The sequence below is a fragment of the Pogoniulus pusillus genome, chromosome 1 (genome assembly GCF_015220805.1).
Source record: "Pogoniulus pusillus isolate bPogPus1 chromosome 1, bPogPus1.pri, whole genome shotgun sequence".
NCBI lineage: Eukaryota > Metazoa > Chordata > Aves > Piciformes > Lybiidae > Pogoniulus > Pogoniulus pusillus.
The window spans coordinates 44,147,848-44,166,315 of NC_087264.1; the positions used below are offsets into that span (position 1 = coordinate 44,147,848).

At 38.3% G+C, this 18,468-nt stretch overlaps 1 protein-coding gene across 6 annotated transcripts in view; it reads right to left on the reverse strand.

Moving 5' to 3' along the window:
- CEP128 (centrosomal protein 128) overlaps positions 1-18,468 on the reverse strand; it is a 127,977-nt gene that overhangs the window by 58,052 nt on the left and 51,457 nt on the right. For all 6 annotated transcript variants that reach the window (XM_064151091.1, XM_064151080.1, XM_064151100.1 and 3 more), the window contains exons 16-18: positions 15,858-16,034; positions 14,413-14,472; positions 12,593-12,785 (exon numbers count right to left, since the gene is read on the reverse strand). In XM_064151091.1, the coding sequence (XP_064007161.1) occupies positions 12,593-12,785; positions 14,413-14,472; positions 15,858-16,034 (430 nt within the window). The remainder of the gene's footprint in view (positions 1-12,592; positions 12,786-14,412; positions 14,473-15,857; positions 16,035-18,468) is intronic.

The following is an 18,468-nucleotide window of genomic DNA, read 5'->3' on the forward strand; positions in this document are numbered from 1 at the left end:
TCTATAAGTTTTTCCTATTTGCCGAGTTTAATTTCACTTTTCTGCAACATTAGATTTTCACTGTCAGCATATTTCAGAAGGTCTTTTTGTAACAGAAAGACCAGTTTTGTTTTTTTTTTACTGTATGGTAACCTACAGAATTAAAAATGAAAATAAACTCACTGTGCCTTCCCTAAGAAATGAACCAAAATTCACCTTTTGTGTTATTTGCAAACTGTATGAGTGACTATCCGTGACACTACCTCCTTGACATTGTCCCACCTCAAGATGTAGATAAGAGAAATATACTAAACCTTAACCTCCTTGAAAGTCACAGCAATTCTTAACACAAAGTAATGGGATTGGGGTTAGGGATTGTTATTTTTATATAACCAGGAACACACATATTATTCCTATGACTCAGATACTGCATCCGTCCAGCAAGAAAATAACTTTTAAAGCAGCAATGCTTGATAACAGTGCTTAATAACCTGCAGCTGGAGTGTTTTATAAAATAGGCAAAAGTATGCAAATCATGCCCAAAACAGTTACAACCTTATCCCAAAGATGTAATATATCCAGACAGGAAAAGTACTCTGACTCTCTTTGCCCACAATAAATAAGATCAAATGTTGAGTGCCCATTATTAAAAGCAGAATTTTGATAAATTAGAGCGACATTTTTATTTGGAAAAACACACTTTGCACCTTATTGTTCTAATCACTGACACTATATCAATTATACACTTAATTTGCTTACCTTATTTGACTCAAAAGGCAAAAATACTTAAAAAATATTTATAACTACAAAATCTGTAAAGCATTTCAAAATACCAGCCACAGTTCCCATTTTGTAAAACCAAAACCAAGGAGACTTAATCAAGAGAGTAAAGGAAACAAAAGCTGAATTTCAGATACAGCCAGCTGCTACCTTGAAGATGCTAAACAGAGTAATATGTTCATTCAATTGATTAGAAACTATCAATTTATCATATTTAAACCATAGAAGGAAAACAAGGATAACAGATGAGTTACCCACTTAGTTAATTTCATGTTTTTTTTATAGAAATACCAGCTTGTTTTCCTTTTTTCAAGAATTCCCTTGTAATGTCCATTCAGTAATTAAAACTATGTTGTTGTATACAGTCAACATTAAGAGCTAGTTTTACTGGTAACCAAAGCTCTTCTCAAAGTGAAAATATCTTTGTAGTGAAATAGAATTTAATTTGAAATTCTCCAAATATAAAGCATCATTAGCACTCACTTTAGGAAAAAAAAACCCCAACAACTTTTGAACAGCATGTCAGCTGAAAGGATACAAAAGCTTTTAACACATCAATCTAATACAGCCTGACAAATTCTAGACAAAACCACAACATTAGCTCTATTTTTAAAAGACACCTGAATGTATAATACAGCAGTATCAAGATTTCAAATACTTTAATTTCAAGAGCTTGATGACATTAAAAATCTTAGATAGAAAGTTTTATTTCTGCTCAAATTCCCAACATGATTCATCTGTATTTTAAGCTAAAAAAGACTTTGACTATGGCAATCAGTGGGAGGACCACAGAGTCCTTGGTTCAGTTTCATTTCCAGTAAAACAGCGTATTATTTAATTAAACAGCCATCTTACCAGATATTAGTTTTCTGGGAAAATTACTTCTACTTCATGAAGACTGAGCGACCAATAGCATGTTTTTGTTATATACTTCTCACTAAATAATAAATTCATGACACAAGCCTGAAAGTACCACAAGTGAAAGTGGTTTTGTTTGATTATTTTTAATAGTTGTAAATCAGTTGCACTGATTTGGTATGGATGAATTAAGTAACCTGAAAGCATCACAACACCTTTCATGTGTCAAGGAGTCCTGACAAAGCTCTGGAGATGTTTATAAGATTCTCTTTATTATGTAGTATTAAAGCACTGTTAAGATACAACCTACTATTTACACTCCTATGTCAACATTTAAACTAATAAAAAAAACCCAACCAAACAACTCAAAACCCATTAGTTCTTAGAACATCAGCTCTTCAGGAGGGTTTAAATAAAAATATCATCATTCAAAGAGGAAGAAAATCTTAACTAATAGATTCTAATTATTCAATATATATTTGATATATAGTAAATCCCCATTCCCTGGATGACTTCTGATAATTTTGATTTAGTTTCCAGCAGGTGTAGGTAAATCATGAGTAAAAACTAACATACTTAGTCTCTTACTATTAGTGTGCACTACAAATTCAGCAATTTACTTTCTGAAGGGCACAGCATGCTTTCTAAACTATAAATCTCTACATAAGTTTCAGATAAGCAATAAAATATGTCATTAAGAAGAAAAACAACTAAAATCAAAGAGTCTTAACACATCTTTGTAATAGTTTGATTCCATTTCTTACCTTTCCTTTTTCACAATGGCAGCCATATTTTTATGAGTGCATAAAAAGATAATGGCAAACAAGAACAGTTGCATAAAATACTAGTTAGGGTGATATTTCCAGTTTTCCACTTAGAAAAAAAACAAACCAAAACCACAAGGTAAGATTTCCAAATGATTTGGGTTTATCTCCATTCCTCTAAGACTCTGAATGCAGGTTGATTTCGGCAAAGTTTAAAATAACTTAGAAGTCCTCCCTCCTCCTTCCCCCATCACATTAAAAAAACCCAAACATCACTTAAAGGGCAAGAACACTGTTAAGAAAAAAAAATTGTTATATGAATAGTAATTCTATTTCAACTTCATGCATTTTGAAGCTCATTATCAAAAACAAGTATTATGGAGAATTCCTTTGAAATCCTTCAGCTACCTTTTCTCATATATGCTTAAAAAAGAATTTTCTCTACCTAATGTTCCCTTTCACTGTCCAATACAAGATAACCTTAAAATATTTGGTGATATTTCTTGCTGCCACAGAAAGGACTGTGTCACCATATAATGACAATATGAGGTAATACATTACAAAACAAGAAAGAAAGAGAGAAGGAAACAGTGGAAGGATAAAACTACGGGGTAAAGTAATATTCAAAAGAGTATATGTACTTCAGTATTAAACATAATACTTCATAATAGAAAAAAAAACCACAATATTTTAATTTTCACTGTTTATCTATTTTCTCAGTTTAAGCAACAGGGAATTCCTCAAATGTACTGCACTGACCCTGCACTTTGAACCTCTATAGATTCTGGAAGATGAGATTTTGTCAAAATCTTGACCACTCCTTGAATCCACTTTAATATAACATGTTCCTCTGCATTTTCACCAGCAAATGAACAACAAATAATCCTGACTGAGCATTAAGAAAATTATCCCCTGAAATTAAAATACATGGATGTCCTTCTTCAGATATCACTTACCAAATCTGTCTCAGCTCAGGTCTAGAATCATTACCTTCTTGAGCCTTACTTAGCAGTATAATCTACATCAGAACAAGTCTATAAATGTAACAGCCATTTGGGTTGGAAGGACCTCCAAAGTAATCTAGCACACTCCCCTGCAGTGAGCAGGGACACCCTGCATTACATCAGATTGCCCAGAGCCCTGTTGAACCTGACCCTGAATATCTCCAAGGATGGGGTCTCAACTACCTCCCTGGGCAACCTGCACTACCTTCACAATAAAAAACTTCCTCCTAATGTCCCTAATCCTGTCACTATAGGCCTTTATAAACAGACCCTTTCCAGTCTTCTTTTAGGCCTCCTTCAGGTACTGGAAGGCTGTTCTTAGGTCTCCTTGGAGTCTTCTCCAGGCAGAACAACGCCAGCTCCCTTAAGTGTGATTGAGCATAGACACTGAGAAGTGGTGCAGTATATGGCCTGCATCATGTGGGACTTTATGTAAGACAGTGTTTGGAGAATATTTTATCTTTGAGCTAAGTTAAATCAGTGACTGGTCTGTACATCAGACCAATGCATTCACTCTTCTCACATCACTACAGTCTAACATCACTTTACACAAAAGGAATGGATTTGGCCTTGACAAATACATCAGGTCTTACTTTGCTAAACATTTCCTTGTTGACTACCTGTGTGTTCTCTGAAGTGGCAGTACATTCTCCTGCAACAAAAGAACTGCGCATACTTTATGCCTCACTGCTATACCACATCATATCTGTCTTCTATACATTTCAACACATTCAAGAAAGATTTCCTTGGAAGAGCTATGTTCCTGAATCTATAACGTTTGAGCTCTGTACTCATTTCAAGAGTGTAAGCAAGCTTTCATGCAGAAGAAAAATACATACTTCTATAGAGAAGGTTAAAGTCTCTAATATGTTTTATCTATTTAAAACTACATACTGCTAATTAAAAAGTTAAGACAAAACTGCCACACTTGTAATATTTTTAAAGGCTTTAAGCATTACCAAACAAAAGAAGATTGTCACAGCTTAATGTTGCTTTTCCTTTTAATCAGCTACTCTAACTGCACTATATACTGCAGCCCATCTTGACACATCACCAGACAGCTGTGATACTTCTGATACCCCCATAAACAATTCTAAAAATGTATACTGCATTTTCCTTCATTCACTATTCTCTCTCATGAATCTCTGCTAACTGACCTGTATTTGATAGATTTTTATCACACAAACAACCAGTTTATTACCACAGGTAGGACTGTGACGTTAACACTTCTACAGAAATTTGTAATGAGGATCCAAAAGTCTACAATACCCTGTATCTTCACAAATGCTTTAGTGAAGGAAGAGGGAAAACACATATCACAGTATCACCAAGGTTGGAAGAGACCTCATAGATTGTCAAGTCCAACCCTTTACCACAGAGCTCAAGGCTAGACCATGGCACCAAGTGCCACATCCAACCTTGCCTTGAACAGCTCCAGGGACAGCGACTCCACCACCTCCCCGGGCAGCCCATTCCAGTGTCCAATGACTCTCTCAGTGAAGAACTTTCTCCTCACCTCAAGCCTAAATCTCCCCTGGTGCAGCTTGAGGCTGTGTCCTCTCGTTCTGGTGCTGGCCACCTGAGAGAAGAGAGCAACCTCCTCCTGGCCACAACCACCCCTCAGGTAGTTGTAGACAGCAATAAGGTCTCCCCAGAGCCTCCTCTTCTCCAGGCTAACCAATCCCAGCTCCCTCAGCCTCTCCTCGTAGGGCTGTGCTCAAGGCCTCTCTCCAGCCTCGTCATCCTTCTCTGGACACGCTCAAGCATCTCATATACAACACAGCTGTTTTAGTAGACATATTTAAGCTCACAAAAATTCCTGAAACATATTCATCAATAAAGCAGTTTACATACTCATCCTGTCTGATTCTGGCATGCCCACCAGAAACCTCTATTTTTATTCCTCACACCACCCCCTCAAAAAAAACAAAGAAAAATATAATAACAGATCTGTTCAAGGGAAAGCAAACAAATAGGTAACTCCATGTCCTTTCTATAATACTTGATTTCTGCAAACTTAGAGATTAAAAATACTTCCAAAATTCATGATGTATTTCAGACAAGTGTTTTGTGTTGGTGGAGAAAGACAGCCATATCCATGGGTACTCTGAGAATCAGTCTTCCGTCTAAAATCGGCATCATTACAAATGCAGTAGAAGTTATTTTCATCTATTTGCACCAAATTTGACTGAAAATCTGTTTCATTAAGTAATACCATTGAGAAAAAAGAAAAAAACCCGTGAAGGACCTCTTTATCAATTAGAGTAGATTCACTCTGCCTTCATTTCCTTTATTACTGCACCTGGATTTTGCCCATAATTTCATGAGTGAGTGTTTTACTATTCTTTAAGCACTTCTTCCACTTTTTGTAAGTAACAAAAGCTAAACATCATTCCAACCTCTTAATTTCAATTTTCTATCATCTTGATACATTACTGTCTTCTTTTGGCTTAATACTTTTCTACCTAATGCTATTAAATGTGTTTTCTTCTTTTTCCTTTGGGAAAGTAGCTTTCAACATGCTTACATTCAACTGGCTGAATCATAACTAAACCTGAATATTTTTGTTTCAGTAAGAGTACCTATCCAAGAAATTTTAACAGTCATACCTTGCAACTTTTTTTTTTATAGAAAAGCCATTTATAAACATTTCAATATACCACTTCATAAATAATAGTACTCAGAATTCACATTAACAGACATACATTAATTCTCTATCTTCCATTAACTTAAAAGAAAGCCCAGATTTAGTGTAAGGAAGGTCATAGTTTTCAAGTTAAAAAAACATCTTGACACAATTGTGGAATTAAATTCAGAGGCAGACTGTAAATTTATTATTCACTGCCACATGCAATGCCATTTAATTCAGTAGCAGAATAAATTGGTATTGAATACCAAGGGCAACGAGGCTGGTGAGAGGCCTCGAGCACAGCCCTACAAGGAGAGGCTGAGGGAGCTGGGATTGTTTAGCCTGGAGAAGAGGAGGCTCAGGGGAGACCTTATTGCTGTCTACAACTACCTGAGGGGAGGTTGTAGCCAGGAGGAGGTTGCTCTCTTCTCTCAGGTGGCCAGCACCAGAACAAGAGGACACAGCCTCAAGCTATGCCAGGGGAAATTTAGGCTTGAGGTGAGGAGAAAGTTCTTCACTGAGAGAGTCATTGGACACTGGAATGGGCTGCCCGGGGAGGTGGTGGAGTCGCTGTCCCTGGAGCTGTTCAAGGCAGGACTGGACGTGGCACTTGGTGCTATGGTCTAGCCTTGAGCTCTGTAGTAAAGGGTTGGACTTGACAATCTATGAGGTCTCTTCCAACCTTGGTGATACTGTGATACCAAGTCAACCTGTGCCTATCTTCTACCGTATTAGTAAAAAGATCTCAAAAATTAGTTTAACATTTGTGACAATTATTATTAATTTCTTATTCAGGATTCTAATCTAAATTTGGTATACACAAAAGTTGCAGAAATAAATAATACATAAAATTTCCTTCTTTGGCATCAGGTCAATGAAATTAAATGATCCCAATGCAATTGCACATCATCTGTGTAACAACAAAGCTAAAACGTTTTCTAAGACTCCAAGTTTTATTGTCATATTCTTGTTCTTCAGGCTAAATTAACTCGTGAAATAAAGCAAGTCTATAGACCAGCATCTGTGAAATGGCACTAATTATCCATTTCAATAGCTCTGCCTTTGTCAGAGGAGCACATTCCCTACTCTAATTTATATGTATATTTAATCATGATGTTTACACTAGTAATTTCCCACACACTTCAATGTTGAATGCTATGCAGATGATATCCATACTGTATCTTTTCTTACACATGTCAGTTATTTGGTAACAACCACCTATTTTATCAGATGAACCAAATGCCAGGAAGTTCAGTTCAAATTACCTGTGGTAAATCTCTGTTGTATTTTATTTCCTGGTGTCATTAATTCAGTTAATGTTCTTTCTAAAATCTTGAATACTATTAAGAGTAGAGGACCTACTGCTGAAGGCCTGTTAACACCACAGTAGCTAAAGCTAAATAAATACACTGGTACATGATAACTTTATCTGTATCCACAAAATCTGTGACTATCAGACCTAATAAAATTAGAATACAACAAAATTAATAATACATGTGCACATATGAAGACTATTCATAATTGCACACAAATTAATTTGCTTTGTAAATGGAAGTATCTGCTTCCTGCCTCCAATACTGTTTTCACAGAAGTATGCAAAAATAGAAGAAGAAGAAAATCCCCCCCAAACCAAACTACCAATACCTTACATGACCAGGTTTCAAATCATATCTCATTAGAAAAAGATGGAGTATAAAGAGCTAATAAGGTGCTTAATAGCTAGGAACACTACTGACTTCCTTCAGTACAGACTTTGACACCGTTTCCTACATTTCTTTCCTATGTTTTTTTCATGAAAAAACTGTCTGGTCATGGCTTGGATGAGCATATGCTCTCCTGGACAGAACACAGGCTGGACACAGTCTCAAGTTGTGCCAGGGTAGGTATAGGCTGGATATTAGGAAGAAGTTCTTCACAGAGAGAGTGATTTCCCATTGGAATGGGCTGCCCAGGGAGGTGGTGGAGGCACCGTCCCTGGGGGTCTTCAAGAGAAGACTGGATGAGGCACTTAGTGCCATGGTCTAGTTGATTGGTTAGAGCTGGGTGATAGGTTGGACTGGATGATCTTGGAGGTCTCTTCCAACCTGGTTGATTCTATGATTCTATGACAGCCAGGCCTGAAGAGTAGTGGTCAATGGCATTAAATCCAGTGGTGCTCCTTAGGGCTCAGTATTAGGATCAGTTCTGGTTAACATCTTTATCAATGACCTTGATGAGAAGTTAGAATGCACCATTAGCAAATTTGCAGACGACACCAAGTTAGGTGGGACTGTTGATCTGCTTGAAGGCAAGGAGGCTCTACAGACAAATCAGTGGGACAAGGGAAGTGGTATGTGCTTCAATGAGGCCAAGTGCCAAGTCCTGCGCTTGGGTCACAATGAGGCCAAATGCCAGGTCCTGTGCTTGGGTCACAACAGCCTTATGCAATGCTACAGATTTGGCAAAGCATAGCTGGAAATCTGTCCAGTAGAAAGGAACCTGGGGGTTCTAACTGACAGGCAAGAAAGCCAGTGGCTTTATGGCTTGTATCAGTAATAGCGTGACCAGCAGGAGTAGGGAAATGCCTGTTCCCCTGTACTCAGCATTGGTGAGGCCACACCTCAAGTGCTATGTTCCATTTTGGGCACCTCAATACAAGAAAGACACCGAAGTGCTGGAGCAAAGAGCAAATAAGCTGGGGAACGGCCAAGAGAGTAAATCTTACAAAGAGCAGCTGAGGGAACTGGAACTGTTTGGTTTAAGGAAGAGGAGGCTAAGGGGAAATGTTACTACCCCCCACAACTACCTGAAAGGACAACATAGCGAGGTAGGTGCTAGTCTCTTCTCATGGGTAATTAGTTGTAGGAGAAGGAACAGTCTCAAGCTGCACCCAGGGTGGGTTTACACCAAACATTAGGAAAAAAATTGCACTGAAAGAGTAGCCAAGAATTGGAACAGGCTGCCCAGATAAGCCTGCGCTCTGCATCATCAGCATGTGCACGCATCCTGACTCCAGACTAACATTAACACTGGCATGCATTGTCAGCATCCTGTATTTGGTGGAATTTTGTTTGCTGTTTTGTATCACGTGGAAAATTTTACCTGTGCAACTGTTACTCTAGGTTGGAAGAGACCTTCCAACCAGATATATTCTGTGATTTCTTATTACCTACTTCTAATCAGCATTCTCTTCCAGAAGCAGATGAAAGAGAACATAATTTACTCAGAATTACAGAAGCTGTAATATGTGAAGTAACGAAAGGAACTGACCATATTTGTAGGGAACAAAGGAACAGCATTTATAAATAGAAGCTATGAGATTACATACTGGGTTTTGTCCTCAGTAAATAGTATTAGTGTTGATCACTCTTTTCAACTTAATAATTTCCCACAACTTTGGGGGAAGTTTAAATGTAGACTATTTTTTCACAAGACCTAAACCAAATGAGGAACAAGAGAATGAAAAAGTAAATGAGACTTGATTTATGCCCTATGTGTTTAATTTTGTTGTTGGTTTGGTTTTTTTTTTCATTTTATTTTAAGGCAAATAAGGCCTCAGGGAGATCCTCTCAGTGGATAATTATTTAAATACAGGAACACTAAAAACACTATTAGTATTATACCAGGATCTTGGCACTATCATTTCAAACAAATGGAGAATAACAATAGAAAAATTCAAGCTTGAAAGATCAAAGCATGTTTTCTTTCAAAGTTCTTTGTAAGTGGAAGAAGAAAATCTTGACAGGATCTTACTATTCTTGTAAAGCAAATGATCTGCTTTGTTCAATAAAGTATTTAGAACTGTGTTTTTATTTGTTATTGCAATTGTTATTTTGGTATTATTTTTGTTACAATATTTCAAAAACATTATCAATAATGCTTAAGTCAGCTACCAGGAGCTATAGCTATATGTCCTTAAAAGTTGACCCTTATCTGAGTAGGTATCAATCCATATACAAAATTACTACTAATAAAATTACTAAAGAGAATATTTACTCTGTCTAATAAAATGTAACAGCCCATCATTACCAGTATTGTAACAGAATAAAGTCCAGAGTCCCATCTTTGTCTCAGTCTTTACTGCTACGACTCAGGAATCCCAGTCCCTAGAGGTAAGAGAGAAAGTCTAGAGGAAAGAAAACTCTCCCATAGTCAAGGAGGACTGGGTTAGAGATGTTCTGGGCAAGACAGACACCCACAAATCCATGGGCTCCTATAGGATGCACCCACTACTACTGAGGGAGCTGGCTGAGATTACTGCTAAATCACTCTCCATCATTTTTGAAAGGTCATGGAGAACAGGAGAGCTGTCTGAGGATTGGAGGAAAGAATGTCTCTCCAGTCTTCCAAAAGGACAAGGACCGGGACTCAGAAAACTACAGGCCAGTCAACCTCACCTCCACCCCTAGAAAAGTGATAGAACAGTTCATTCTAGCAGTCATCTCTTCACCTCTGAACTGCTGGTCATGCCCCTTTTGATGTAGCCCACAGCACAACTGGCTTTCTGGGCTGCAAGTGCATGGTGCTAGCTCACACACATCTTTCATCCTCAGTACCTCCAAGTCCTTCTCTCTGCAAGGCTTTCCTCAATCCCTTAATCCTCCAATTTATAGCAATAACAGGGGTTGTCCCAGGGCAGAATCTTACATTTGGCCCGGTTGAACCTCATGAGGTTCAAATAGGCCCACATCTTGAGCTTGTCTAGATCCCTCTGGATGGTACTTTGTCTGTCAGCCATGTTAACCACATCACTCAGCTTGATGTCATTGAAAAAATTGGTGGAAGTGCACTTGATCCCATTACCTACATCATCAATGAAGATATTAAACAGCACTGGTCCCAGTACAGACCCCTGAGACACACCATCTGGCACTGATCACTGTCTGGATATTGAGTCATTGATCACTAATTTCTGGATACAACCACTCAGCCAATTCCTTATTCACCAAAACATTCATCCATCAAATTCTTATCTCCAACCTATAGAGAAGGATGTTGTGTTAAAGACAGGCATTGATAACTTAATTTTGCTTTTACTCAGATCCATCAATTATGGGTCAGTATCCAGCGCACAACTTCTAAGTAATTGTCCAAGCACTTAAAAAATTCCCTCTTGGAAATAAAAGGAAATTTCTGTCAGCAGAAGAAGATAAATCTGTTTTTAAGGACAAAAGTAAAAAGGAGTGGTGCTGGCTTTACAACAGAAATATTCTTCATTGAAATAACTTGTCCAATTAAACTTACAAGTAACATGGTATAAAGTGAGCTTGTACACAGATGAAAAGCAGAATAATGGAAGACTGAGATCTTTCCGTCTACCTGAGACTCTAGAAAAACCTCATGATGAAAGCATATTTCTCTGCTCCTAAAGGCATTCTGCTCCAAATCAATCTTCAAGAAACTATAAAATGCCTACAATTACCTGAGTTGAGACAAAAACCAGGTCTTGGATGGGGACAGCGAGGTCATAGAATCAGTTAGGGTGGAAAGGGATCACAAGGATCATCTAGTTCCAAACCCCCTGCCATGCCCAGGGACACCCTACCCTAGATCAGACTGGCCAGAGCCCCATCCAGCCTGGCCTTAAACACCTCCAGGGCCAGGGCCTCAACCACCTCCCTGGGCAACCCATTCCAGGCTCTCACCACTCTCATGCTGAACAACTTCCTCCTCATGCGCAGCCTGAACCTACCCATCTCCAGCTTCACTCCATTCCCCCAGTCCTGTCACTCCCTGATATCCTGAAAAGTCCTTCCCGAGCTTTTTTGTAGGCCCCCTTCAGATACTGAAAGGCCACAAGAAGGTCACCTGGGAGCCTCCACTTCTCCAGACTGAACAGCCCCAACTCTTTCAGTCTATCCTCATAGGAGAGCTGCTCCAGCCTTCTGAGCATGCCAGGTCCTTCCCTACCGAAACACTGACACTGCTCGGGAAAATCTGATGAGTGTTTTCCCTTCATGACAAGCACAGATAGTACAGATGCTAGTACCAAGCCTGGTATTCAACACTCCAAGGAAAGAATTACATGCCATGAGAGATAAAAACTATACTTATATATTCCATATAGAATGTCATTCATTTCAATTAGAACCAAACCTTGTCTTAATTTATTCTGCAATGCAATAGAAAGGATGAGAAGAAAATATGTCACAATTCATTGTACATATAATTTATGCAAAAGAGAGTAACTGCACAGCACTTGGGATTGCTTTGGGCTCCTTAGTTGTTTGGGTTTAACAGATAAAAAGCAGCATTGCCAGTGCTGTCCCACCTGTATAATTCCTCTCTCCCTGAGTTGTGGAATGTGTCAGATGGTACAGCTGAAAAATAACTTCTATATCCACTGCCTATATTGCACACTCATATATTATTCAGCCATTGGGCTGGGGTGAAAAGCAGTTGATTACATTTGCCTTTTTCATCAGCAAGAAAAAACAAAGAATTCCATTTTTTTCCTTGGTTATCAACAGTACCTTTCCAAATAAGAATTTGTAATAAGTATTCAACAAAATACATTTGAAAATACCACAGGAATTATAAGTAGTAGAATTTTAAAACTCTTTCTACCTTTTATTAAAAAGATGGAGTCAGTGACATACCTCTTTTTTCTCTGTGAACTTCTTCCAGAAGTTTTTCTTGTTTTTTTATCTGTTTAGAGAGAGATTGATGTTCAGCCTCCTTCATCTGTGTAAAGCTCTTTAGCTGTTGTCGGCTTTGCAGTAAGTTGCATCGCAGCTTTTTTTCCTTATTGTCTCTCTCCTTTACCTCCTCACACAGCCACTGAAGTTTAGTCTACATTAAAAAAGACATGGGACACACACAAAATAAAAAGCAAAGAATTCTAGGCAAAGAATAGGACATAAATGTTATATGATTGATTACCTTTGGAGTCACAGAACGCTCATTTGTACCTACTACTGAATAAGAAAACGGGATACATTAAGAGAACATACATTGACCTTCAAAGAGTCTCAAAAGACAGACACATTTAGACTGATAATTGCATGTGAAGAAGTTACATACTGATTTTTTTTAAGTGGGGTTTACTTTTGGTGGGTTTTGGTTGGTTGGTTTTGGTTTGTGGCTTGTTTTTTTTTAATCAGGTGCTTGAATTTGCTAGGGTAGGTTTGGAAATTCTCACTGAATTACTGTGTATCCAGACACCTTTTCTTTCAGAACACCTTTCACTCTGTAGTCTGTGTTGATGGAATTAAAAGCACTTAACCATTCTGTTCAACATAAATGAATAATTTAGGTTCATGAAGAAAAAAGAGAAGGATCACATAGATAAGGCAGGTCATGGTCAATATAATAAATACAGAAGCAGTAAAAAAGAATACTTTCACACTGCCTATTCAAAATGAAAGAAAAAAAGGAAGGATTTGAGGTAGTTATTCATTTTGGATATCCTCCAGTAGCTAAAGAAACTTAGGTGACAAATGTATATAAATGACTGATGTGAAAGGTATTTTTAATAATATACTAGTGTCACTTTTTAAAATCAAGATATCCTACATAACATTTCTTTATTCCAATGCTCTTATCCATAGCAGCAGCCTTTCTTTCTTTTTTTAACAAGTCCTACACAAACCATACATCACACAAACAGCTGCAATTTTTCCTTAAGTCAATTGTACTGTGGCTTTGACCTTTTTACATCAAGGAGAACAAAACCAAACACAACCACAAAAACATTTCTTCTCCAAATCAAAACAGATCATGACAAAGTGTAGAAAGTTACACCTTTTTAAAAGATACTGGATAAGAAATGTGTTTGTGAGCAAGTTTTGGGAGCAGAAATGAAAAGCAAGGGTTCTAAGTTAGTAGTCACGACACTAAGTTTTCAATTGTGTTAAAGATGTCCCTTCCCATGGCAGGAGGGATGGACAACAGTATCTTTCTAACCTAGACCATTCTATGACTCTTTGAATCCATGTGTGTGCCTACACTATAGGATTCAAAAGCTTCAAACAAAGGGGAGAGGAAGATGGTGCAAATAATCCAATCCTATTGCTTTTAGGCTTAATAAGTAAGTAACAGCTTTATTTAAAATAACAAGTTCCTGCCTTGTTATAACCTTGCAAAGAAAACTTAAACCTACTGACTACATTTTCCTGTTCCTCTTGCCTGAAAAGAACTGGTCCATATCTAAAGGGTATCACTGCAGTTACTTCAATACATCTTTTGTAAAGACAAGATCACTGTTTCTTTTGCTATAAAGACAGCTATTTCTTGTTGATAGAAATGTTTGGAAAATCAGGCCATCAGCAGAAATAATAGTCTGGGAATATCAGAATTACTGTCAAAGGAATGTTTCTCATGTTTCCCTTTTCTCCTTTTCAAAGATACTTTCACTAGAACAAATATAAATGTTTGTTATTAACTTACTCATTAAAATTTCATGAGGTTTGATTATTACCTTTGTTTCTGCTAACCAGCGATGAGGATCATTCAGCACCATTGGCGTAAGTGATATTGCCTATGGAATGGTAGAAGAGAAAGAAATAGGCATAAAATTCAGAATGAGGCACAGAAGGGAAAAAGTCTTTCCTCCTTACTGGAAATTTATCAAATAAATATTCTTTGCTAGGTTGGAAATCATATTTTCAAACAGTTTAATAGAGTATTTAACCCTAATTTTGCTTAGAAGCAAATTATGCAAACTCAGAAACCTTGTTTAGAGGCACAACTTAAGTTGCAATGATAGTCAGTTGCATTCTGAATCTGTAGTTTTCTCTTAAGAATCACAACAATGATGCATTTTGAGCATATTCAGAACACATCTGAACCAAGCTTGAAACTGCATGTTCTGTTTTGAGAATAATACAATCAGACTACTTAAGAATTACTTTTCTAAGAGAAGGCCAGCTTCAAAGTCATTCAACTGATTTTTTCACTCCATTCAGCAGAACAGTGGCTGCACATAAACCAGAAATAGAGGACAAATTGTTGTTAGTCACTGAACCATTAAAAATGCTAAGAGTTCAGTGACAGATATACTGATATGTCAAACATGACAAACATCTTCAGGAAGCAAAAAAAAGACAAACCCTCAAAATCTTTAAATTATATTTCACAATGATTGTCTTAGTTTTTAATGGAAAACACAACTTGCTTGCTTTGAATATTTGATAGACATAAGAAGAAAATTGTGAATGCTCAGGAAAAAAAACTAGCGGAAGACAAGGGATGTAGGAGAAGTGAGAAATCTCTCACCAAAAAAGGCAAAAGAATACAGTAATGATTAACACATGGGCAGATCTTCATGGTACCCAATTCTAACATCTAACATCTGTACCAGTTAAATAAACATTCATAAAATCATGGAGTGGTTTCAGTTGGAAGAGACCTCTGAGATCATCCAGTTCCAACCCCCACCATAGGCAAGGACACCTCCCACTAGAACAGTCTGCTCAAGGTGTCATCCAACCTAGCCTTGAACACCTCCAGGGAGGGAGCATCCACAACCTTCCTGGACAACCTGTTCCAGTGTTTCACCACCCTCACTGGAAAAAGTTTCTTTCTAACATCCAGTTTAAATCTCCCCTCTTCCAGTTTAAACCCTTTACCCCTCACCCTGTCATTACAAGACCTTGCAAGTAGTCCCTCCCCAGCCTTCAGATACTGGAAGGCTACTACAAGGTCTCCTCAAAGTCTTCTCTTCTCCAGGCTGAAGAGCCCCAGCTCCTGTAGCCTGTCCTCATAAGAGAGGTACTCAAGCCCTCTGATCACCTTCGTGGCCCTACTGTGCATAAATTATCTACACCAGTTAAGTGATAGGTGACAATAATGTATACAAACACTGCTACAAACATTCATTAAGGAAATAACAAGATACACAGCATACTTAAAACCTAGAATTACTTTGAATTTCTCCATGGAATCCCGAGAAAAAACTTCACAAGCAGCATCAATTTCACTCCCTATCATGGAAAGAATGGATTCCTGCTCCATTTCTAAGTGATGCAGCTGATTCTTAAACCTCAGTTTGGCCTCATCCAACTTTCTCAAATGATCTTCTTCAGTGCTGATTTGTTTATCCTGCAGTGAAAGATGAAAAAGAAAACAAAGAAAAAAATTAATATGTATGTTAACAAGATAACATACATTCTTAGCAACACAGCTTTCAACTTCATCATCACACTATACACACTTACTGAGCTCAGTTCCTTTCCATGCAAAAAATAATACTTTCTACTACTACTCAAGTTTCTCTCTTGCTTCTCCTCATTTTCCTGTCAATAAGTATTTTTTTCCCAGAAGGAGAAAGAGTCCATAACAAATACTCTCCTTATTATTAAATCAGTTACAGGCATCTAATCTCTACATCAGAGAAAGAGATCTTTAAAGGAAACCTCCTTTTACAGTCAGTGTGTTCTCAAAAGGAAGTAATCAAAGAATAACTCATAGAACAGCAACTGGCTCTGAAGGATGAATTTTATGTTATCATTCAGTGTCAGAAATATGTTACATATCTTCTTAAAATTCAGATTCTCTCCCTTTATATCTATGATTCAGCTTTTTTGTAGGCCCCCTTCAGATACTGAAAGGCCACAATAAGGTCACCTCAGAGCCTCCCCTTCTCCAGAAGGAACAGCCCCAACTCCAGTCTGTCATCATAGGAGAGGTGCTCCAGCCCTCTGAGCATCCTCGTGGCCCTTCTCTGGACACGTTTCAGCACATCCTTCTTGTAATGAGGGTTCCATAACTGGATGCAGTACTCCAGGTGAGATCTCACCAGAGCAGAGTAGAGGGGAAGAATCACCTCCCTCCACCTGCTGGCCACATTTCTCCTGATGCAGCCCAGAATCTGGCTGGCCTAATGAGAGCAGTAGTGAAACACTGCCACAGGTTGACCAGAGAGGTCCATCACTGAAATTGTTCATGGTCAGATTGGACTGAGCAACCTGATCTAGTTAAAGATGCCCCTGCTCTTTGCAGCAAGTTTAGACTAGATGACCTTTAAAGGTCCCTTCCAATTCAAAGTATTCTATGATTAATCATTGAACACAGTCCGCCATAAGTCAAAAGTTCACTCCCAAAGACCATGGCTAAAAGGGAATATATAAACTCAATATAGTTTCCTTTGTTTTGTTTTATCTGTTTTGCTTCTCAGTGTGCCAACACTCCTAACCATTCTATGTTCAAGGCCCACAGGAGAAATTATATCACTAATGACACAGATGTGAGCTTGAAATTTAGTTTCTTTTTTTTATGCAATCTATAATGCTTGGTATCTGCTCTAAGGAAAGAATTATACTATAAGTATAAAAAGTGCTGAAAATGAAGAGAGATATTTCTCAAACACAATAGGCTTCTGCAGTGCAGCATATGACAGTTAGCATCAGATTTCAAAAGAGATAGTATAATTATTTCCTCCATCTTAACATCCACAATAAAACCACAATAGTAAATATTCTCTTAGGTTAACTAACTAACAGAATCAAGCATAACTCTCCCTCTGCATTTGCCTTCAAAGGTTGAGAACACAGGACTATGCCTAAAAGCTTCATTGTTTTTCAGTTAAGAGACAAAAGATTATCTAAGAACTGTATTATCAGGCAAGGTTGGAGCTAGTTTATGACTGCAGATTATGTACACTCCTAAAAGTACATTTCCTTAGTAATAGATATCATAATGCTAAAATCCCAATCTAGAAAAATCCTCACATGTTTAATTTTTGTTTGGAGAAAGTAAAAGCTCATCCACCACAGTGTTGCAGGAAGAGAAATTTAAAACAGAGCCAGTACCATGTAAAATACATTCATGGTAAGAACAACACAACACTGTGGAACAATCATGACAAAAAAGTAAAACTGAGGAAAGCAAAAAGAGAAGGTACAAAATAAAACCCTTCAGCAACTCTATCTCCAGATTCGGCGTGGAGGGCCCAATGCCTTGTCTTTCCTGGACATGTTTTTCTGCCTGCACCAGAGGTAAACACATAAAGCAAACACAAAGGGGCATAACAAACCTGGGGCCATAAAGTCCGGCCTGCCCAGGGCCCAGGTTGTGTAAGTGGTTGTACAAGCCCCACAGGCCCAGCTCATGCTTCCCGGGTGCTAGGCCCCTGCTATCCCCATATCTGGGAGGCCCAGGCCTGTGGCCCTTGCCTATTATGGTATTGCTTTGGCTAACTGCCAAGCTGATAGGTCATTTTGGTGTCCACAGGGCCATTAATCTCGGCCCAGATTTGATAAATAGAGGCACACAGGTAAACAGTGTGCTCACCCGCTCTTGTTATCATGCTTAGACTCACCCGCACTGCCTCTCGCCTGCCTGCCTGCCTGCCAGCCTACTCATCCGCAGTGCTCACTCTAACGCCTGCTTGCTTCCTGCGTGCCACTGCGGTGAGTTACCAGGACTAGATCCTGTGTGCCTGCCTTTACCTATGGAGCTTAGTCTCCCGTGCAGCCGTGCACCCTACTGCATGCCCGCAGCCTTATTATTGCCTGGTGCGCACAACTGCCCCAAG